Source organism: Accipiter gentilis, chromosome 6 (assembly GCF_929443795.1).
Source record: "Accipiter gentilis chromosome 6, bAccGen1.1, whole genome shotgun sequence".
Classification (NCBI taxonomy): Eukaryota; Metazoa; Chordata; class Aves; order Accipitriformes; family Accipitridae; genus Astur; species Astur gentilis.
In genome coordinates, this window is record NC_064885.1 from 39,733,621 (window position 1) to 39,757,309 (window position 23,689).

The following is a 23,689-nucleotide window of genomic DNA, read 5'->3' on the forward strand; positions in this document are numbered from 1 at the left end:
CCTCTTTGCTTTTAAATCCTCTTTTTCCAAGGAACCTGTCTAGAAAATTCTGCAGTAACTACTCCCACGATTAACGCATCACCCGCTCTCCCATAGGTCTGCAACGATGCATCCATGAACCTCTGTAGGCATACACATATATTTGGGCTCTGGTGTAGGACAGCTGCCACTTCACATCTCAAAGTGCCTGTGGAAATACCAAAAGGCAAGCCTGCTTATCCTTCTAATTAAATTTCTCTTTTAAAGCACTGCATTCTTCACAAGGTCATTATTTGCAACTTTTATCACTTTTCACGTGCCTTCTGTGCAGCTGCTTTGGAAGTACAAGATTAAACGGTCTTCTAATATTGTTTATTGCACACTTTTCCTGCTCGCACATTTTTAGGAAAATGAAAGGTATAAGGTTAGTTAAAATACAGCTTCTACTGCAGACCCGAGTTCTCTTCTTTGGGCTGGCCAAGCCAATGATGGCACAAACATTTTGAGAATCCTGAATGGAAAGAGAGATGATGTGCCAAGGGTATCCCAGGGATGGCATTCACATCAAGGGCACTTTGTCAAGATCACGGTGTGAGATCTAAGCAGGCACAGGGTGACAGAGTAAGGTTTACCTCCTAGCTAGCTTCACGGAGCAAACGGCATTTCTTCTAGGTGACAAATGAACAGGCTTTCTGTCCCTTCACTGTAAAAACATGCACAGATTGATAACTGTTCGAAGCCAGTGCTTTCTGATAGAGAAGCAGAGAAGAAATTTCCTCTTCACAGTGCCCAGGCACTGCTAGAGAAAGAAACCAGAACTGGACAGTAGGGACCTCATCATTTGGGGATATTCTTTTTATAAATTTTTATTTATTTATTTTTCGTTTTGGCAAAACCTCTTTACTTTGGCAAGTAAAGAACAACATGAAGTGAGGCAGAGACCAAACAGTTGTGAGCATTGCCTACCCCACAAACACCAGAGGCTTGATATGGATAAAAAGATTTCTGTCCAGCTGGGAGCTGATGTAAGAAACATGTTCTGGGTACATGCTAGAACAATCGCCTGCACGCAGGGACCTGAAACACCACAATACCATCTGCGGATCTGGCCCAAACGACTTTCACAGAAGCGTAACTACACCCTTTTTACCAGATGCCTAAGAAATACTACATAAAATCGGAATGAATGACACACACACATTTCCATTCTCCATTAACCACAATCCCCCGAGCTCACTGCAGAAAGGATGCAACCAGCAGACGCAGAGAAACACAAACCCCTACTTGCATTTACTTAGAGAATGGTTTATGCTGATAGTTTTTAAAGTCAGATTATAATTAAAAATAATTATAGTAATTCTTTATCAAAAAATCATGACTGGAAAGAGGAAGCACAGCCTACTCTTTGCAGCATTATCTTAAAATTCAGTAAAATCAGGGGTTTGTCTCTTATTTACCCAGGGAGCTCTGTGGGTCATTGCTCCCCACACAATATTGTGAGGATTAGTCAGTAATGATGGTGATGATAGAGAAACAGAGAAGAGAAGAGAAGGCTGGGTCTTATGTAAAGAACCACAACGAGAAACCTTAAGCGGCTATATTTAAAACTACCGCAAGCGGATAAACTGTTCAACTCAAACATTTATTTGGAAATAAATTAACAAAAATCTGGCTTACCACTCCCTTGCCCTGACTAGGTCTCCTAGTCTCTTCAGTTGTAGATCATTTAGTACATCTGACATGAAAACTCCTTTATTGTTTGCTATTTAACATGATATTTAAAAATCAACAAAGATGTATGACAGTGCTTTCCCTTCTGTTATTTGTAACGGCACTGTGATTAGTCTCTTTTATATATTCCAAAGGATGTTTAAACCTCACACAAGTTATGAAGTGAAAATATCATATGGTCTTTCCCCACTAATTTACATGGCGTATTTTACACATTAATTTAGTGTGTTTCTAAATTAAATAATTTATATACTTAAGGGAAGGAAGGGAAACAGGCTTGGTTCCCAGCCATTCATAAGCTGATCACAAAAGTCAGAAATTACTTTCACAAAAGAAGTGAAACATAAAATAAGTCCCGCTATTGCTATAAATAGATAAATTTATGACAGATTCAGCTCACAGCTTCCTTTAACTCACATAGTCTCCCCAAGTCTCGAGTTTGAAAATGTCCGTAATTTGACAACCGGTGTGAATCCACTCACAAATGTACTCACTATTAAGCGTGACATAATTTGCTCTTGCAGCAGAAGTTTTTAAAAGGATCTCTCCTGTTTTACTAACACTAAAGCAGTTTTCAGGGTTTGAAAGTTTGATTGGAGGAATTTTGAAACTCCCGTTGCTAGAAAAATATTTGTCCATTTTTTTCCACAAGGAAGGAAGTTTGACATTTGTATTGACTCTAGGAAGAAAAACACAGGTTTAAAGTCTGGTCAAAAACAAAGCCTAAAATTCAACAAGAAAAAGCAAAATTTCTGTTCGTATTAATAAAAACCATATTTCTGTTTCATTGAACCCAAGTGAGCCGCAAAGAGCCATTTTTGATAGCTGTGAGATTTTAAATTGCAAAATCCCTAGTCTAGGGCTTTTTTTATGCTTCACAAAAACCCATAAATATGCTACAAGCTCTTTCAAGTGGTCTACTAGAACCTGATGTTAAAACACCTTCCTAAACCAGCTTTCAGGATAGATAAATGTGCTCTTGCAGAGCCAGCTGGGTCATTTTGAACTGTTAGAGCTCCTAGGCTTTTATTTTTGCTCTTCAGCTATTTGTTTCTGCCCTTTCCTGGCCCCTTCGATGGATTATATGAGCATCCATTGTCTGCTCCGGTTCAAAGTCACCCAGGTTAGCTCCAATCACTGCTGAAGCTTACTTAAATTTCAGTAAGTCACAGGTGTCTGAGGCAAGCCTGCTACAACAAAATTAATTAATGGAATAGCTTCAGCAAACCAGACTGAAAGGAGCATGTCACATCTGGTAAGAGATTGGTTAAAAGGCATGCTTAAGAGATTCCTTACCCAATTTAGTCCCTGCAAACCGACTCCGCAATGAAAAAGAAACCTTGTTAGAGCAGCCAGTTTTCCACTATGTTTCTTCTTTACCTGGGATTAAGGACAAAGCAGCTTTAACCAGCACCTGTTTCGGCAGGGCTAGCCAATTTGCCATGCACAAATAGACTTTCCAAGTCATCTGATTGTTCACCTTCCCCTGAAAATCGATGCCATTAAAAAAACCAAAGCTTTTTGTACCAGATCCACTGTGTCTTTCAGTCCATCACCTTCCCTTAGACCTCCCCAGTGATTTGGTCATATTGCGGAGAGAAATTTTCTACCCTGTAGTTGGTACCTTGCCCTAGATTTCAGAGATTTTTCCAGGTAGCTTCAATGACTTCTAGTTGTGTCTAGGTCGGGTTTCCTTTCTCTCACCCCTGGTTTATCTGTCTTTATACCGAGAACACCAAAGGACAGAGACCACGGCACTGTGAAATGCTGAACAGCAGAGTCATCTATGGGACTATGTCTGTGTTAGGTAATAAATTATTTATGTCCAGGTCTGAAGGGAGATGCATTTCCTGATGACTGTTTTCAAGGAGGGAAGAGGACAGAGGCATCTCTGAGGTATGGCTTTTTGGGGAGATTCATGGAGCAGCTGTGGAAAGCTGCTTCCAGCACAGATGCCCGGTGCAAGCTGCCCCACAACCCACTTTTGGGGAGGCTTCTATAAGCACTGAAAGGGCCGATCCACCTGATCAAGTCTTAAAGGCCTGGATTTAATTTCCTGATCTGTCACTGGCCTTATTGGAGAATAAATATATTAATAAATTGCTGTGAGATGTCATGCAACCTTATTAGTGGGAGCCACAGATGATTTGAAAGAACGACATTGATTTACCAAAGAACCTGGTAATTTGAATTCATTGTCGGGACAGGGGAAGAATATATCAGGGAAAAAGATGCTCTAGGATTTTTTTTAATTTTTTTACCTTTTTTTTTTAAATATTGCTTTCATGTGAAGATTGCACAATACAACCATTGAAAGTGGTGACTCAATCCTCACCAATGACTGGATCCCACAATCACAGTTCATTTCTCAGATGTCCCTCAAGAGCAGATCTCCTGGACAGAGTGATGTGAAAAGACAATCCCGACCAATATCTGTACTGCCAATTTCTGCTTACTTTCAATGCCTGACATGCCAATCTCTCCTGAGATATTTAACAGGGGTTTAGCTCAATAAACAGCCAAGAGCCCCTCATCCACAACTCTATATGCAAACCATATGTTGCAGTTGAAAACTCTGAAGATTATAATTAGAACTGTCCATTCAATTTAAACAAGGTCAAGAATGAAAACTATTTCAAATTCAATAAACAGGCCATTTGAAAGTGTAGACGCTGTGGAGGACAAGCTTAACAACTTAATTGACAGGTAAAGCTTCATTTCTAATCCTCATTTTGATATCGTCTGTAGCCTCGGGAGTCAAAACACATCACTGCTCAGTCCTCAAAATATGCAGAGAAAATGAAAATGTCAGTTGAATGAAAAAAAGGAGAAGCATCTGTTTGATAGCTGTGTAAGCCTGTGATATGTAAACTGCTTTGGAGTCAAGCAGCCCTAATTAGAGTTTCAAGGCATTCTTCATTAAATATACACACACAGACACACACACACACATATATATATATATATATTTGAGTTTTAAGCAATTATTGAGGCCAGATAATTTGCAAGAAAATCAGGGTATAGAATTAAAGTAAGGAACATGATAATTTCATGGACTGACCTCAGACAACAGTGTGACGTTTTCACACAGCCACAAAGAAATAATTTTCTCCATCTTTTCACAAAGCAGATCTGTACATTTTTCTCCACTGTGAGTCTTTAGAACAAAAAAGAATGATCCATTTCTGAATCTCAGAGTAGTACACAGCATCTCAGCAAAGTAAAGCCAAAAAGGAAGACTGATAAGGTTACCAGCCTCCACAGTGGGGTTATACTAATAGATGTTTTGGCAACTGTACACCCTTGATGACTCCAGTTCACATCCATATGAAATCCACACAGATGGACATAAACTCACAGTGGAAAACTGGTGCCAGGATAAGTGAATGACCACATGAGGATAAGTGAATGACCACATGAAATAACAAGGGAGTACAATCCGAAGAATGACAATCCAGACAAACGCATAACTTATGATCTTCAAAAATGTTTATATACTGAAGAAAACAGCCTCATTAATTTTACTGTTTCCTGTGGAAAAGAAATGAATGTACCAGCTGTAAACAGTGAAGTTGGAAGAAGACCTTTTGCCTGTGCACCGCAGCAGTGTGGGCTGAAACACAATAATTAAAGTTTTATGTAATTTCTGCTTAGGAGAAAGGCTTTGAGATCACTAGCATCAGCAGCTTCGCTGCAACGCTCCTGCAAGTTCTTCTGACGTGGGGCAGAATAGCAGATGGAAAATTTGTTGTGGGGCTATCAATTTTTAAATACAGTTCCTCAGCACAATTCAGTTAGGCCATGCTGGGAGGTGGGAGGGTGGCAAAGGAGGAAAGGATCTCTACGAGGAGATGTACTTAATAAGCGACAGCATGATACAGCCCAAACTCCTTGCACAGATTCAAATCTGAGATGTACTAAGGAGGTTTATACGTTGGGCCATCAGCATCTTCTCTCGGCAGGATATGACAGCTTGAAAAAACAGTTATGAAATAAAAAGAGAAATGACTGATCTGATGAGAACATCTGGTTTGTGTTAGCAGCAATATTAATGCCCACTTGCTGAGCTCAGTAAGTGTCTTTACTACAGTAGAATGCATAGAGAAATGTCTTTTCCACACACAGTAGGTAAAATATGCAAAAGAAAACGATAATCTTGCAAATACCTTCATAATTTGATGTTTCCAGCTTACAGTACATACACTCTGCTGGTCGGAAACATGAATGCTATTTGTGACAAATGTCCTACTTGGGTTGGTAAAAAGCTTTAAGACATCACACGGATAGACTCATCTTGCAAACCGACTGGAACATAAACCAATCTTGGGAATAATCGCTTTGGGAGGAGCAATCACCAGTCAGAACTGCATTCTTCAACACGTGAAACGCTTGCAATGCTGGCACCGTGCTTGCAGTGCCAAGACTATGCGGGACTAGGAAAACAGGGAGGGACAACACCATTCAGCCACCAAAGTCCAGCTCTCTGCCAATCTTACCTAGACGAGGCCACAGCACAATCCACTCCAGTTCTGTAAAAACTGGCTCACTGACGGTACTCTACGGCCGCTAGTTCATAAGGCCCCTTTCTCAAGAAGCCGCCACAAGCATCGATCCCCCACTGGAGCTATCGCAACTCCAGGCCGTTGTCCAACAGAAACCCCCAGTGAGCAAAAGACTGCATCTTACACAGATTTTCCCGCTCTGCTTCCTTATGCCATATATTAGTTGCGACTCTGCAGAGATTCAACCACAAAAAGAGAGAAGTGGCATTAACACATCCCAAACCTGTCCATACCAACTTCCAGAGCTGGATCCTAATGAACGATGTCACCAGGCACAAAAGATTTTTTTTTTTCCCCCTCCTTTTTTTCCTCTTCCCAAGATTAAAAATGACATCAAATTAATCACTTGATTGCTCCATTTTTATTAGTTGTTTTTGAACTCCTTGGCTGACATTGAGTCTCTTTTGGGATGGTAATTGTTAACAAGGTTCTCAGGTGAGTCTTTCAAAGATCCGGTATGCAACAACGGCAGGTTTATTTCAAGTTGGTCTTCTAATAAATCCCAGCTAAAGCCCTCAGGTACTCATGTAATTGAAGTTTGAGTAATCCAATATGATGTTGATCAAACTACTGATCTTTTAATAATGAACTGTAGCCCTCCCAGCAGTTGCTATATTGCTGACAGTCACGTCTGGATCGCTTCCTTTGGGCCAATGCTTTGAACAGGGAAGCTGACAGATTTCTGTTTGGTTTAGATTTTATCACAAATTGTTTTAAAGCTTTTTAAGGATATATCAGATGGCTCGTAAAATCCACGGGCATTTCAATAAAACACGGGATTTCTATTAGTTGTCCCAGGGAAGACTGGTATTAAATGCTTCTAAAGAAGAATATAAACACCACTCAGGAGTTGTACTTCTTCCTATCTCCGTATCTGCCATTAGTCCTTGTTTACGTAGCCCGTAGGCAAAGCTATAGAAAAAGCAGTAGTTACCCTGCACAATACTCTCCACTGAAAGGCAAATGTGCACATTTTTCCTCTCATAATTTCCATTTAAAGTATGAATTGAAGGTTTCGAAGCCTTGCCTCTCTACACAAGAATAATTCAGTTGCAATTTACATTTTCGATGTGCTCAAAATGAACGCCAAGATGACTCATGTGCTGTTTATAAGATGCTTATATTTGCTGGTAAATACCTTGCTACAAACAAGCTATAATTTAAGTATTCAAAAGTCTTGCTTCTGCATAAAATTACTACTAACGGTAATTTTGGAGACCATGACCAGAGCTTCAATTTCAGGCTTGCAAAGCTCTTCCTACACAATGATTCTTAAAAGTACGAGTGTGTTTTCTTCTCTGACAACGGCAATCATTGTATCTCTGTAATTGCGGAAAAGATTACCTAGCTTTTAATTCACATTAGTCAACTGCAACAATACCATGCTTCTTCCCTTTCCTTTAAAATAAACTAATTATTGTCAATCAGCCCAGTGGAATGTTAACATTCTCCATAACCTGCCTTTCGGTGGTAGTCATAAATGCTAGAAACTAGCTGATACAAACTAATCAGAGCCCCAGAAAAATCTCAAAACATGTCTGTACTGCAGTCTATCATTTTTGTCATATTATTTCTAAATATTATATTTTGTCTGGACAATAACAGCCTTTTCATATAGTTATACAGTGCTTTTCATCTGACTATTCAAAGCTCTTGCATTAATTAAACAACATTAAATCCCTGAGTGGTATAGCAAATACTATAATATTTCCAAACCTTAAATGTTTTCGTTGTCAAAAGCTGATCAATAAAGCTTTATGCATCGAGCAGTTTGGACAAAGAAAATTTTTCAGGCCAGTATGTTTGCTCACGCCCAACTTTCTGCACAAACTCACAATTGCAAGACCCGGAGTCACACGCAGAGAACCCGTGAAGGGGATTACTGTCATTCTCCCTGCACTTTACACAACCACTCCTTTCCAAAGATAATAGCAAGTTACGGTTCCCACTTAGTATTTCCTTCCAGCTGGTAGAGCCTGTGTGAGGCTTTTCAGATCCCGGAGGAAGACACAGGAGCTGGAAGCCTTGGGGAAGCAGCCCGTGTGCCGAGTCTATAATCAGCTGTGACGCACGGTGAGCTTTCAAGCGCCATATGGACTAGACCAGCAGACGCCGTAGAGATGGGACTCTTCGTTTGTTGTTACCTGGGAGGCCTGTGACATCTAGAAACAATGTTTCCCTTTCAGGCCGTGTCAGATCAGTGATCAATAATTCATCTGCTAACTGAAATGCAGAATGGAGTGCCAGTTTTCTGTGGTATATGAATAACACTGTGCTTTTTAAAAAACATGCTGCTTTGGAACATAGCAGAAGATGCGCTGAAGGAAATGCGTGACACGCCGATAAGCTGCACTACACCCAACCCTGTGTAAACCATACGTAACCTGAAAATTAAACTGCCAGTTGTATGGTTTGTTTATGCAAAAGGCTGTTATTAAAACGCTGCAGATGAATTAAGCATTCAAAGAGAAAACTCCAGACGCAAAAAAACCCCTCCATGGAAAAAAAAGAGATTTTTTTCCTCCATGGAAAAAAGGGATTTACCAAGATTATCTTGAAATAACCACTGAATTCTTGAAATATGAGTCAGCCCCATTCTGCCCTGAGAGCCAAGGCTACAAATGCAGGTAGGACTCCTTCAGCTGTTGCTTTGGAACCTTGGATTGGGATATTGCTCTTGACACCAGCCGTTTCTACCCAACTGGTCTGCATAAAACTTCTACTTAAAAAGTGACTGCAAACTGACTGTGCCTGTCCTCAGCTCCAATCAATAAAAACATGCATCCGGGATAAACGAGCTCACTCTTCAATGGCAATATTCACTTTGGAGGAAGCTGTCATAACTGTTAGTTCATCTACCCTGAGGGATATCAGATGTGAGAAATTATGTAGTTTAGCTCACAGCCATCTTTGTTCAGTGTGTAAGAGAGGAGCGGGGAGACAAGCAATAGCCAAGCATGAATCTAGAATAAGCTAAAGAAGTGCAATTGAAATTCAAAAATATATCCATTATCAGAGCATCAGATGCTCTTCTCGGCTAAGACTGCCACATAAGTGCTCAAAAAAACAGGTTGGAAGTGTCTGTTCTGGTCCGAGTAATGTGTCTACCCTTCCCTGATTGAAGAGAAACAGGTCAGACAAAATGACTGTGATTTTGCCGAGTTTAGTATATGATACATTTTAATAAGATTGAAAGGGTTCACGTGTCCCCGGTGTGTAATTGAGTGGATTAGGCTTGGGAGGGCACACAAAATGAGAGGGGACTGACCAAACCAACCCGTGGCATTCGCTACGTGCTGACAGCCCCTGCGAGCCTGAAATGAGCCCGCCGAAATTCAGCTCAGGTTCCTGCCTGCCTTGGGCTTGCCATTAATCAGGATTCAGGTAATTCATTTTAAAAGTCCAATAACCTACAGTTAATGTTACCTTTACTATGAATCAGTTGTAATTTTTACTACTTGTTTTGAGCGCATTTTTTGCTGTAGTGCCACCACAAAGAGAGAAATGCAGAAAGATGACACTATTTGCCTAGGAGAGTGCAACAGCTTCTTGCAGCTATCGATCCCAGCTGGCTCCGAATGCAGCCCAGGAGTGCCTGAGAAAAGTCAGACAAATGACCTCCAGCCTTCATTTCTTCTCAAAAGCCAGAGACAAATGCTTAAAAATGAGAATCAGGAATTTCCAAAGAATTACTCAGGACTAGAAATAAAATTACATTCCCAATAAAGTTTGCAAATGTAGCTAGAATGCCTTCAGTAGTTTCTGCCCAGATCTCCTCTGCACCCATGCACAAACACCATGCGGTTCTCCTGCCTAAATTAAATAGCCTCCAAAAAACCACAGAAGTCTGCCTGCGTAATGCTGAATAGTGTTTAAAATGCACAATTAATCCTTAATCTTAGTTAATATAATTCCCTTTATAAGAGGAGTAAGGGAACTGTTGATTTTTCTCAGCTGGGATCTGAAATCAAAAGCAGTAATTATGCTTTTTATTTGTGACTAAAGATACTGACTTGAAAAGTTGAAGTAACCATAAATAAACAATATTCAAATGTAAAACCAGGTATTGCTTCTTGTCGAATTCCCTTCAAATGATCAGACCTCTACCGGTATTCTGTATGTCCAAACTAATGGAGAAGAAAAATGTTTATTCTTCGGCTTCTGACAGAGTGCTTCACTGCTTTTTTTGTATTTTGAAACTGAAATACTTGGGAGTTTTCTGACTTAGCTGTAAGAACCCATGTTGGAGTCCCAGGGTACCCAAGAGCACCTAACAATTGGGGTTGGAAATACCAGAAATTAGGTTTTGTCCTCTTTTCTCTCATCATTCTTTTTATCTTGCCTATTCTTTTTCTCTTCCCTTTTGAATTGCTATAAAAACACATTACATTAAAATATCTTAGTTATCAGGACTGTTCACCCAGGATTTGTTAAGGTCACAAGATGGAGTTGCGCATTCCCCTAATTCTCTGAGGTGGACATTAAGTGGGCAAGCTAATTCAGTTATAAATAATTGGATAATTGTGATACAATTCCTGCAACTGGTTTTATTTCCGTATCTCAAGACAAAGTCTTGAAATAGAGAAAGCTGAAGAAGGCTAAGTAGCTTCACCTCATCTAGGAATACCTTTACTCTATTGCTCTAAGATTTGAGTTCACGTGGAGTGGTACTTGTTGCACCTGTAATCAGAACCGTGTCATTTTGGGTTTTTTTTTTTAAAATAGAATTTATTTTCCTTATTCTCCTTCTACTGAAGTGTTCCTGAAAATAACTAACTCTGTGTCATGGCATGCCATAGTGTTATTAGTCAAATGTAACTTTCTCAGATAAGACAACGGAAAAGCATCCTGAATCCCTCCAGTGGACTAATTACACCCATTCTATTAAAAAATAAATAAATTAATGAAAAAGCTTCTTGGCGTTTCCCTAGAGGTGCACGGTATTACGTCCTTCAGGTTTTTTTCACAGGACATGGCAGAAGCCTGGTGCATTGATTTGTTGGGCAACGAAAACAGTCCAAGTGCAGAATTAGCATGTTTGTTCTCTTTGACAAAAAAAACAGAGTTTGACAAGAGTAAGTTACACCTCAAACCTTACAGACTAAATACATGCTTAGGTCATTTTAGTAAACACTTTCTTGCTCTTCAACAAATCCCTCGGTATTCCTTTTAGCCAGGCTATTAACTCTTCCGTGGCAACGGTGTTTGGAGAGTTCCCATCCGACCCTGGGATCAGGCTAGATCAGTGACACTGATGACTATTACACATTACTGGCGTAAACAGCGGTGGCCTTGCAAAGTCACACACCAGCTCTGGATGCAGCTGCTCTGAAAGTCCCTCTGGCAAAGGTCAGGAAACCTGCCAGGGCTTTGAGGTTTGACCAAAACCCCCGGGGATGGGGTTGCAGTGATTGCAATATTACTCTAATCAGCAAAATAAAAGCTTCTTTTCATCGACAGCTAATCATAGGACTTCACTGGTCTCTAACTTCCTTCAGTTGTCTTGACAGACGAGAGCACAATAATATAAATAAGAAATGACATTTTACCAAAGAAGGTTAACATAAGGTCACGACCCTTTTTTATTTGACTTCTGGAGCTTATTCATGTGTGAAAACACGCTTTTGTAGCTGTAGCCTCAGCATCCCTTACAGATCTGGACTTGTGCCAATAATTGAGTTATAAAACAGTATTTATGTTCAGAAAATACCATTTCTGCTTTTTGTGATGTTTGAGTAGAATTGTTAAGCATTAGTATAATATATTAAATGAGAATATCTATACGACTCACAGCGTATCTCACTGACATAAGAAGTCAGTGGTAGCTCTGCTTAACAAATAAGGAGGTATTACACACACACACACACACGCAGATTTCCTCTCCCTTCCTTAGACCAAGTTACAGCTTTCTGAGAAAATCTACACACAGATGCTGACCAGACTGCCCCTGAAACGCTGAACACCGGTGCAGATACATGGGGCACAGAATCAGGCCAACAGCCATACACTGGTAAATGTCAAATATTAAGTTGTTGTAATATTTGTGCGGTGATTTAAATCCAAATCCTTTCTCATCATTAATATCCATCAGACACACGAAGAGCAAGAGGTAAGCATGAGCCTTCTGTCAAAATCTGTAATGCCTATGTGACTATCTGCCAGAAAATATTTCTCTGTCAGATAAGAAAACTGAAGTTCTGTCCATGAATACCGGAGAGTAAAATCTGCAGTACAACATGTAGATAATTAGTTTTGAAAGGCTAATCAGTTCACCTCCCTGGCTGGCATTTCTATGTAGATGCACATGCCTTCGCCTTACTACAACTTGCCTCTTGATGCAAGTATGCCTCCACTGATGTGAAGTAAGACTTTACATACCACATAACTCTGAATGATACATCCTTCCATAAGAGTCCCCAGTTAGTTATAAAAGATCCTTACAGGCCTCAGAAGGAGTACGGACCCCATAGCGTGGGCTGTCCCAGGCTGTGCTGCTCGATCCCCTTCCTCATGTGGCTCTAACCAGCCGCAGAACCACCTGAGAAAGGGAAGGCTTAGTCAATGCCAATAGCAATAACTTATTTCAAGATTATCTCGCCTATTCTATGTTGTCGTCTTGTTCATATTCATGATACCTTGTGTCTTGCACGTACCTTTGACATCCTAGAAGACAGAGATGCTGAGCACCCTCAGTTCATTCTAGCTGTGGAATTAGGCATTTGGGTCTCCTAAAATTGCTTACAAAACCCCCAGCTATTATTGATGAAATCAGCAGTACACTTCATTATGTTGTTGGATTAGTGAACTTTCATCCACTTTCCTTTCCTTAGCACTAAACTACTACAAACAGCCGAAAACAGTAAAAAAAAAAAAAAACCAACCCAAAACAAAACAGTTCTTTCCTGACAACATCTTAACTTTTTGTCAGAAGGATGCTCTATTTTGTTGCTGAAAAAAAAAAAAAAAGGATCAATCTTTGCACTAATAATGACTTATGAATAAAATCTGTACTACTTCCACAGTGCATGTCTAACGATACACCTTATTTGTACTTTGGCTTATAAAATACCCTGTACACCTATTGACCATTTGAGTCACCAGTGAAATAAAACCAACCATGAGACGGATAATGGGAGCAGAACAATAGTACCCATCTACTTAATGCTGGAGTTTAGACTAAGGGGTAACATAAAGCACAATGATGCTATAAAAAACAAAAAAATGTTACAACCTAGAACAACTATAGGACTTATTCCTCCAAAAATGCTGGCTAACCTGAATGAGATGCTGTTTTACTCTCATCTGCAACATGACCCCTTTGAGCAATGCAGAGGCATCAATAAAACACCAATTCAGTGTCATCTCCTGAAAGAGCAGCACCTTCCAGCAGCACACACAGTTTTGTTAGGAAGTGGACTTTTCCCTTATGTAGTAATCAACCACTAAGTTACTTATATTTTAATATCTGATGGCTAGAAGTTGGCTGAAGCTGGCCTTCTTGCAAGTCAGTACAGCCATATGCTTGTAATCATTATCATCTCCAAAAAGTTCAGGTGCAATTAGTGTCACCGCTACGTTCACTTTGTTCTATGACTTGAACATTTTCAATTTATTGAACATTTCAATTTTTGTCTCAAGATTTCAAAAAGCAGCTTCAAAACGGCTAATAATATATTCTTCTGTAATTCCTGGTTAGGATATAGTACAAGAATCAAACATCTTAAGCTCTGTTTGAGTATTTAAAGAATGTCAAAACACTAGAATTTAAAGTATATTTTAAGAATAGAAGAATTGTGCAGAAGAAACACTAATTTAACTAACTCATTAACACAAAACTATTTTAAAGGAAATGGGACTCTGGCATACTAAGCAATTTAGGATTACAATGAGTAGGCCCTGCTTTCAAAAACTTAGGTTTTGGACAACTTTTGTGCAGCTTTGAAAGCTGTAAGTAGTCATCAACATACAGACCTATACACTCATCCATGGGAATATTACAAGCCAGTCCCCAAAAGAGGTAAGAGAAGGCTGAGGTGAAGTAGCAGGAATCTGTGAATCATGCATAGTATTTCTGGCTTAACCTCTCAAAAGGCCAAAATGAAAGCATGGAGGACCGACCATAATGAAGAACTTCAATCAAAATAAAATAACCATCTACAGATTATTTACACTGTCAAGTTGGATGTCAAACGATAGGGTGGTGTGGAAAATAATTCTACCATCTTCTAGTGAAAAAAAGGAGTGCTGCCAAATAAATTATAAAGTTAGGATGAAGCAGATGACCACAGCCAAGAAATACATTGCTTGGTACAAACCTTAAGAAAGAAGTTGAAGGACAATGGTAAAATGAAATCCTGGAAGAAGGGAATTTGTAAAATGCTATGCAGCAGGAAAAGCCAGGGAAAATGGTTTCTCGTGAAAAGATGATAGTACAGTTCATTAAAACCTACCTAGTGCCTTTCATCTTGAGACAATCAAAAGACATCAACGATATACTTACTGCAGCAATGAAATGCAATCGAGGGTGCAATCCAGGCACACAGCCAGTGCACACAAGATCATATGGCAGCAAACATTCATTACCTGTGTTAGAGGAGAGTCCAAGAAGGAACTGCTCAGGTCTGCAATACAGTACACCTTGGCTACTTTACACGAGATCTCCTCTAACTTTTGCAGCATGTGATGCTGCAAAAAAATGTGGTGACTATAGGTCAACAGATCAGACAGGCTTGCTTACACCCACTCTGTGTTTACCAGTGCATCTTTAAGTCTAACCATAATTCATTATGCCTTCTAACATAAGCTTATATGATGTTTTGCTTCTACAGAAAGTCAAGCTTTTGCATAAGAACAAATTTTACCCCATAATGCACTGACTAGACTTATATTTCCCTTAGGAAGAAGACAAATGGGTTTACGTAGCATGTGGTTTTAAATCCTTTTTCATTCAGTTAATCTGTAGCTGTGGAATTGTGATTGAAATGCAAAAATGTACGTGTATTTTCTGATAAGGATGATTTTGGTTTAGAGACAGATGAAATGCTATCAAACATATACGTTTTCTTCAAGTTTTTAACTTGATAGTGGAAATTCCATAATCAGAACATGGCACATGCAATCCAGGTTAAGTGATAATGTTTTTTTTCAAAAAAAAGAAAACAAAACCCCAACTCTTTGAAGTGTTCTTACAGTTACACCTTCATAATCCAGATATGAGAAGATCTGCACTCTTGACAACTCTGAGTATACGGTTTCCAGTTGGCTCCAGACAAAAGTTAACATCTCCTTTTCTTTTCCAATGTCTTCACTGATTTCTTAATAGCAGCGAGACACAGTACAACACATTACCTCCACAGGATTTTCCATCTTCCTCCAGTTTCTGGCCAGCTGGACATTTGCAGTGGTAGCTGCCGATGGTATTACAGCACTGGTCATGACAGCCACCGTTCTCAGTGGTGCACTCATTCACGTCTGTTGGAAGAAAGCATACAGCAGTTAGTAAAGAATGGGTACTGGCCACGTTACCTGGTTATTTGAGGACAATCGCGTATGATCCTGATGTGACAAAATGAGAAAGTTATGGAGAAGTACAGCTAAGGACCCTGAAGGCAACCACAGGAGCAGTGACTCCCAGCTACGGTGCTGTGCCCCCCAACTCCACCAAGAGCGGCAACGGTGGGATTTCCCCCCCGCCTTCCGTGCAAGGTAAGCTGCAGAGTCCACCCAGCTCCAGTCGCAGGCTCTACCAAACTCGTCAACTTCCCACTGGTGTGCAACAAGATCAGGAACAATCTTTATACTGCCATTTCCACCAGGCTCACTCGTGTATTAGGTTGCTTCTAGCAGTCACGGCAGAGGTGAGAAACCTCTGAAAGTTGGTAGTTTTTTAAATCAATTAAGGTCCTTCTTTTCTTCAGACATGTGTGCATTAGTATCTACACACCTTACTTATTCACCCGATCAAGTTAGTGCTTGCCTGCGTGCAAAAATAGAACTTCACACATTATAAATGAAGAACATTAAACAACTGCATAAATAAATAAATAAGTAAATAGGCTATCCATGGCAGAGAAAAATCAATAGGGAAGACATTTGCTTTTTATCCCACGTATTATATACCCTACATAAGAATTTCTGAAGAAATGCAATAGAAATCATCAAGCCAGTAATACTGCTCTGTTGAACAGGATCAGAGACAACAGATGGTATGGAAGTATTTCCAAACTAGAAAATTTATCAAATGGGATAGTAAGTGTAACAAACCAGCAGGTATTTGCTGCACTGATTTCATGTATTCTGGAACACATATTTGTGCGATGCTTTCTTGCTTGCTTTGCTCTCTCAGAAGTGTTAGTGTCACACACACACATAATTCATCAGTGCAGGGGTAAGCAGGGACAGCAAACCTACATAAGAATAATGGGCTGTGGGTTTCTTTTTTTCCATATTTTGACAAACGTCTTGAACTGGCTTGGTGGCCGGGCAGACCTCCTTGGCATGTTGGTAAGGGGAAAGCCAGGACTAAGGGACACAGCACCTTCTCAAAGCCTGGCATGAGGACGCAGGTGACAGATCTCACATCCACAAGGCCTTTGGCACTGGTAGAGATCATATATTACATTCAGGCTAGACAGCGACAAAAGCAGGAGGAGGAGGAAGATTAAGCAACATAAGATAAGCATCACCATGACTGTAAAAATCGCAGGCAGTTACTTCATATTAGCAGCACTCTGCATCTCCAGTGGGGAAACGCAGTCTTTTAAAAAACTTCTAGTTAGACTCTGGTCAAAAGAAATACAAGGTGCTGTAAAAATAATAAAAAAAAAAAGAATGAACTTCACATTCAGGCAAGGGAGATGAGAGCCTTTCAATTGCAATCCTTAGCTGTTAAAGTCTAAGATTTACCAAGGTTTGTTAGTTCTTCGATGAGCTTGAGCTTAACTTTACTAGCTCATTTCTGATCCTGGCTAAAAAAACAGAGGTTAGAAGAAATTTTGGGGGGAGGTTTCAGACTATTAAAAAACTAAAAGTGTATCATGAACCACCAATACTTACTAAAATGCAGCTGAAGAGGCACAAACTCACTAAACCCATCTCACTTCTCTATGGCTCTAAATTCAAGTGTAATGACGGACACAACAAAACTTTCTTTGTCCTTCGTAATACTGAAAAACCCTGGCAAGCTATATATAACAAAAAAACCCCAAAACCAAGACCAAAACAACATTCATTTATCTGAGATATACACAACAAACCAAATCCTAACTCATGTGAAGTCAGCAAGGCTCTCCTCAATTTCATGGGAACACAATTTAGACAGAAACTTTTCAGAAGAAAAACACTCCCCTCCGCCCAAAAATGCAAAAACAAATCATACCAAAATAAGACATTCGTCTGTTCACTTCTCTTCAGCAAGAGACGGAGAGAACATATGACAAGCGACAGATTTTAGACATATTCCTCAAAGCACTGGAAGAAGGCACGCTAGCGCTGAGTATCGTGCAGAAGATCGACAAAACAGGCATGTTTCAAATGATTTACTCCCTCTAACTAGCAGACATCTTGATGTGCCTTGTGGTAATAAACAGTAATGAGCCACATAATAACCCTGCTCCACAGCTTCGACTTCTATTTATACTAACAGTATTGAAAACTAATAAAATCTCTTGCTCTTTTTTATTTTTTTAAACAAAATAATGGGAAGAACTACTTTATTCTTCTACACTGTGTTTAGCACCTACAATGCTACGTGACCTCCTAGCATAAAATATTGACTAAGTGATGTGGTCTACAATACACAGCCCAATTTATTAACACCAGTGTCTATATTTTGAACCAAAATATTGGAAGAAAGCCTTTCTAGCTGAGGAGCTAATCATTATCCTCTTGATTTCACTAGGGTATAATACATTCAGAAGCGTATAGTGCTATTGTATACTAATGTATAGAATGTTTTGCCTTTTGGTTGCAGTGTGTTTCTACGAGCAATCAGAAATCTTTTTCTTTCTTGTTCAGCATAAAATGCTGTAGTCCACCTTTGAGTTTTGCCCCCCCAAAAAGCATTGGTGCTATATGACTGATAATCTCTTCTTCTTCTTCCAGCCCTCTGTCTTCCTAATGCTGTGTCCAGGATTTCCTTGTCTCTTCCTTAAAACTTGCTTTCATCCTTCGATGAAATGTTTTTATCCATTTCTTTGCTGCTTCTTACACCAGAAATCCACTGCTTTTTCTATCATATGCAGAAAACCTGACATTTCATCCACATGTCTCTTTAAAACAAATACCTCATTTAAAGCTAATCATCATAATTCAGAAATTAAATTATTTTAAGACACCAGAATAAGCTTTTGGATACAGCTTTATCCCTACTACAAAGCACTCCCATTTGAAGGAATACACTCACTAGGTATAAATCGTACTAGTTTTAACCTTAGTGTTATGAACATTTGCTCTCTAAGCATCCGCATCCTTTGCTGTACTGTCTCGTGTACGAGACTTTCTCCATTGCCTGTACTCTGCCAAGTTGTTTTGTATGAATCTGATAAAGGTCACATGTTGCCTTAGTCCAAGAAGCACAAAAATAAATGATCTGAATGTGAATTAATAAAGAATGTGTTTAACATTCGTAAAAAGATGGTTCAAATAGCTCTTATAAGCTGCAATCAGATGTTCTATATTCCTAAAACACAGAGTAGTCAGAATTTTAAAATCTGATTACAGCTTTGCCACTGTAAAAAAAAGAAATGAAAAAAATACCAACAAAAACAATTCTGTCAAATGATAAATTTCTGTCTGCTTTCCATATTCAATGTCACTCAAGGTTGCAAATATATTTGCCTTTTGAATAGCAAGAAAAATGACAGAAAATTTCTGATATGTAACAAGTCTGCCAGGTTAGGTCTGACAAAAGTTCAATGTTATCAAGACTATCAATCCATCTGTAATGACATGCTGTAGGCGCTTCAAAAAAAATAAATGTGATGTTTGCTACTGCAATGCTTCACATTTATTTATAGAGCCAATGTTGCACCACAAAAACATTATCCATGGGACATACTCTATGTGAGCTTTCAATCCTGCCATGTGAAGTCTTAAGAAAAAAAAATTGAAACCACCCTTCATCTAGATTAACTTGATATCAACTTTATATATATGATCTGACTACAATACATGTGGAAAAAAGATCCACAGCATATTTTAAATCCACTAGTGTTCCAAAATGTGGATTGTAGACATGCGCCTACGTCCCTCACTCCCCACACATGTTATAATGGAACGGCACTACATGAAAAGGTATTCGTCTGAAAATCTCGTCAAATATTTGATATGTAGGGGAGCATGCCTTTTGTTCATGAAATGGACCATCTTTGCCCAATTAAATATGCCTAGGAGCTATACGCTAAATGGAGGAGGACTGATTCCAATCCCTTTACTTCTCTGTTCTTGTTTAATGCTACTCGCTCCCTGTCTGAAAATATCACACAGCAGAACAAGTCAGAGACATCCTCGGCTCCAGGGAAAACAACCCTCCACCAAGTTTTTATGCATGTCTAGGTGATTTCAGATTTCCTACAAATAACTGAAAACTTTAGATAAAAGCAGACACTGGACAAAGTGGTTTTCATAGATTTAAAATTGGAATTACCAAACAGAAGCACTATAACTAGCTCTCAAATGTAGCAAGCAGATGAAGGAAAAAAAAAATTAGTCTGAAAAGCAGAAATACATTGGGGCAGAAGTCTCCTCTGCACACCTCTATGTTGAGCTATTGGTGAGGGCTGCAGCTATGCAGGTCCCCCATATGGACCTTAATTCAGCATCTTTAAAACCCAGCAAGGGATTAAGCCTGCCCTCACTGCACAACTGGACAGACTTGCTGAAGGAGAAAGCATCTGCACCAAGAGGAACAACCCTGCAAGGAAAGGCCGTTGTCCTGCAGCAGGAAAACAACGGAGTGAATGACCATTTAATTTTGGCAACAATTTTTACGTTTAATCTAACGGACGTACCAGCTAACCCATTGCGGACAGGTTAAAGTTTTTTAAGTATATTTTACCTATACAAGTTCATGCAATATGCATTAGTATAAAGATTCATTTTTAAGATAACAAAGAGAATCTCATAACTGCAGCCCAGTATTTAAAACCTGTTTTCCAAGGTTTCTATATTTATCAGCTGTATACGGGCAACAACTTTATTTGCTTAATGCAGCCACATGCAAAGTTGCCATTTCAGTGACCAGCCTTTGGGGCTAACCTGTGCTCTGACCCATAAGCCGCTGACTTCAGTGCATGTCAGAGCTCGCTGGACTTGTAATAAATCACTGAAGTGGAATAAAATCTGTAAAATCATTCACATTGTTATTGCAATACCACACGAACAAAGCCCACCATCATGGAGCGGGGAGGCTATTTTGATTAGTTTAAAATTGTTAGGCTAACACACCGAGCTTCAATTAGGGGTCAAAGTAACGAGAACATATTTATTTAGGAGGAAGACAGCATTTCACTAATATTTCTTCCCAGCTGGAATTTTCTCCTGAAGACTACGATGAAGACGGTCTGATTTCTGGATTCTAAATGTTAAATATCTTCATCTAAGAAAGAGGTTTAATTACCCTAACAGGCGCTGGCAGCTTATATTTACTTTAATAGCAACTTAGAGATGTAAATTCCTAACTCAGAAAACACAACTTAAATACTTTCAGGTACAAAACCCTCATAATGGTTAGAATCAAAGCCTAAATATAGTTTATAATGTGCAACTTAAATGCACCTATACGTGTACCTTAATATATCTGAGTGCCTGGTACACGAACAAAGGAGTATATATGCAACTGTATTACAATTTGCTTTCATAAGGAGGTGTTATATGCGAGTGTCTACAAATCATAATGGACACCTGACAACTTCTCATTTGTAGATCTAAATAATTTGATTCAATTTTTAAAAAGAGGTAAAGATCCAGCAAATAGGTAGCTCCTTTACTTATGGGTTTAGACACTGTTTTTTAAAATTATGGCCCAGATGGTCCGCAACCAAAACCATATGTCTAAAAAATCCTGAAACCTGAGAAAGTTGATCTGAACTTTAAAGGCCACTCACTGCTATGACACAACGTAGTTCACCCAAATGCATACGCACATACATCATAGCAATGTTATATGTAAATATAATGTAATGAGCAAATACACTGGACAGGCTGTCGAGCACAACACTCACACCCCAGAGACTGCATTTGTCTTTTTCTTCGTTTTGTGCAAGAGCTTTGTAATAGTTGTCTTTGAACAGTAATTGTCTCTAAAACATAAATTACATCCATCACTTCCAGCACTAACCATAAATTATCTGCCTGAATAGAAAACAAAGCTGCTCATTCTGATAGTCAAGCGCAGTCCTACATGTGTATTGATTAAGCACTCTTAATGCTTTATTAGGTTTTCTTCCTCCACAAAGTCAATAACAGGATGAATATTTCTTCTTGTGCTGTTATGAAGTATCGTAAATCTGAGCTGTTATTAACAAGCGTCTGATTAGTGGAGCAAACTTATCTGAGAGTTTGGCACAGGCTCTTTGTGTGTGAACTCCCAGAAAACACCCATCATTGCAACTGCCTCTATCGGCAGCTGTAGTACTTGTGTTTTCACAAGTTATCACCTCCTCTTTTTAATTGTTTTTCTTTTTTTGTTTGTTTAAAGAAATTACTGCTGCACTCATTCCTCTTTATCCCCGTGTCACAGTCATGTACACAGAGAACATCAGTCACCTAACAAATGCATGCACAGCCCGCGTTCCCGGGGATGTGGGTCTCTGCCGTGGTTTGCTCTCTTTTGTTACTAGGGCACTAAAAAATTCCATTTCATAAAACTTAGAAGCAAAACCAAAAATCAAACAAAGCCCCTCATTAAACATACTTTGCTAGTATTACTTTTTTCCATATTAAAATCATCATCTTAAGAAAAAAACCAAACAGATTCATCAATCATTTGCACTCGTTTGCATTAAGAATAACTCCTTTGAAGTCAGAATAAAATTCTGTAGAGACAAAAACCAGGCTCAAAGTTTAAATAAGTGAAACAAGCAGCTCTGGAAACCCAAGACTGTGGCAAGCACTACCATGTTGGATGAGCCCTGTGGTTTATCTTGTGCAACAGCAGAGAATGCTCAGTGCCCTGCTGCAGGTAGAGATGGCCTGTTGCACCCCAAGCTCTTCTCCTCCTGCTCTCTGCTAACTAAAGACTAGACTCAGTTCTGAAAATTAGCATTTAAAGGTCCTTTTAATATCTCTGTCACTGTTTATGGCAGTCCACTGTAACCATATACACTACTGCTCGCTCTCTCTCTCCCCCCCCCCCCCGCCTCTCTTTTCATTCCTGTTGTCTTGAGCATCAATGATATTTTGGAACAACGACTTCCAAAACCAAAATGTTATGTGAAAAAATACCAGCTTTAATTTTTTTTTTACCCCTGTTTAAAATTCTCTGTCAAGCAGGAACAACTATTTCCTAAAAGGGAAATGCAGGACCTAAATCATGCACAAAGTTTTCCATCCTATACCAACTAGAATCACTAAAATGAGGGGCAGGGGAAAAAAAAAAAAAAAAGAAAAAATCTATTGCAGTACAATGAAATCCTGTAATAGTACTCATTTTTAAAATGCATTTTCCCAGACAAGGTATGAATAATGCAACTAAACATCCCAGAACGTCTGAATTAAGCAACAACAGACTAACAGATGCTAATTGGCAATGATTGGAGATGATTGTGGAGTATGGCTGGAACTATGATTACAAACAGAGCTTATGCATCCAGCGTAAACCTCAAGTACCGTTGCTGCAATTAAAGATATTTTATCAAATTAGACAAGTGTTTTCCTTTGCCTGCTATGATGGTTATGAGCAAAACATAAAAGAAAGCATCGTTTGCTGTACTGCAACTTTCCTTACATCAGAGCTCTGCTGAGATAGATTTCTTTCTGTTTCGATTTTTATGCCACAAAATGGAGCCTTTTTAGAAAGAATTCAGGACTCTTCAGTGACATCTTTAAAAGCCCTTGCTTTTGTCTGAAAGTGCTTTTGCCCTACAAATGCATTCTCTTTGCTGTATATCTAACTTCCAGTACCAACAAGTGCTGGTTATGCATACGCAAACAAGAAAAGACTTTGAACTTCAAAAATTTGATTTCACAATACAAGCCCTTACATATTTTGCAGGCAGGTAAACATTCTTTAAAGATCATTTACAAAGCAGCGATTATTAGCAAGACTTCAGGACTCATAGCAACTGGGTTTCTTTTATGCTTTAAGTGCTAAATCCCAAGCATGAATTGCAAGCTCAAGCCAAGCAGTTGACTCCAGCCGAGCCAAATCCTGGTGCCAAAGGGGAGTTCACAAAGTGCACCTTGAACCCGAGACAGGC

General features: G+C 39.2%; 1 protein-coding gene across 1 annotated transcript in view; it reads right to left on the reverse strand.

Moving 5' to 3' along the window:
• The window catches only part of LOC126039439 (multiple epidermal growth factor-like domains protein 6), a 200,792-nt gene that overhangs the window by 71,509 nt on the left and 105,594 nt on the right, over positions 1-23,689 (reverse strand). The window contains exon 5 of the mRNA XM_049802584.1: positions 15,621-15,743. Within this exon, the coding sequence (XP_049658541.1) occupies positions 15,621-15,743 (123 nt within the window). The remainder of the gene's footprint in view (positions 1-15,620; positions 15,744-23,689) is intronic.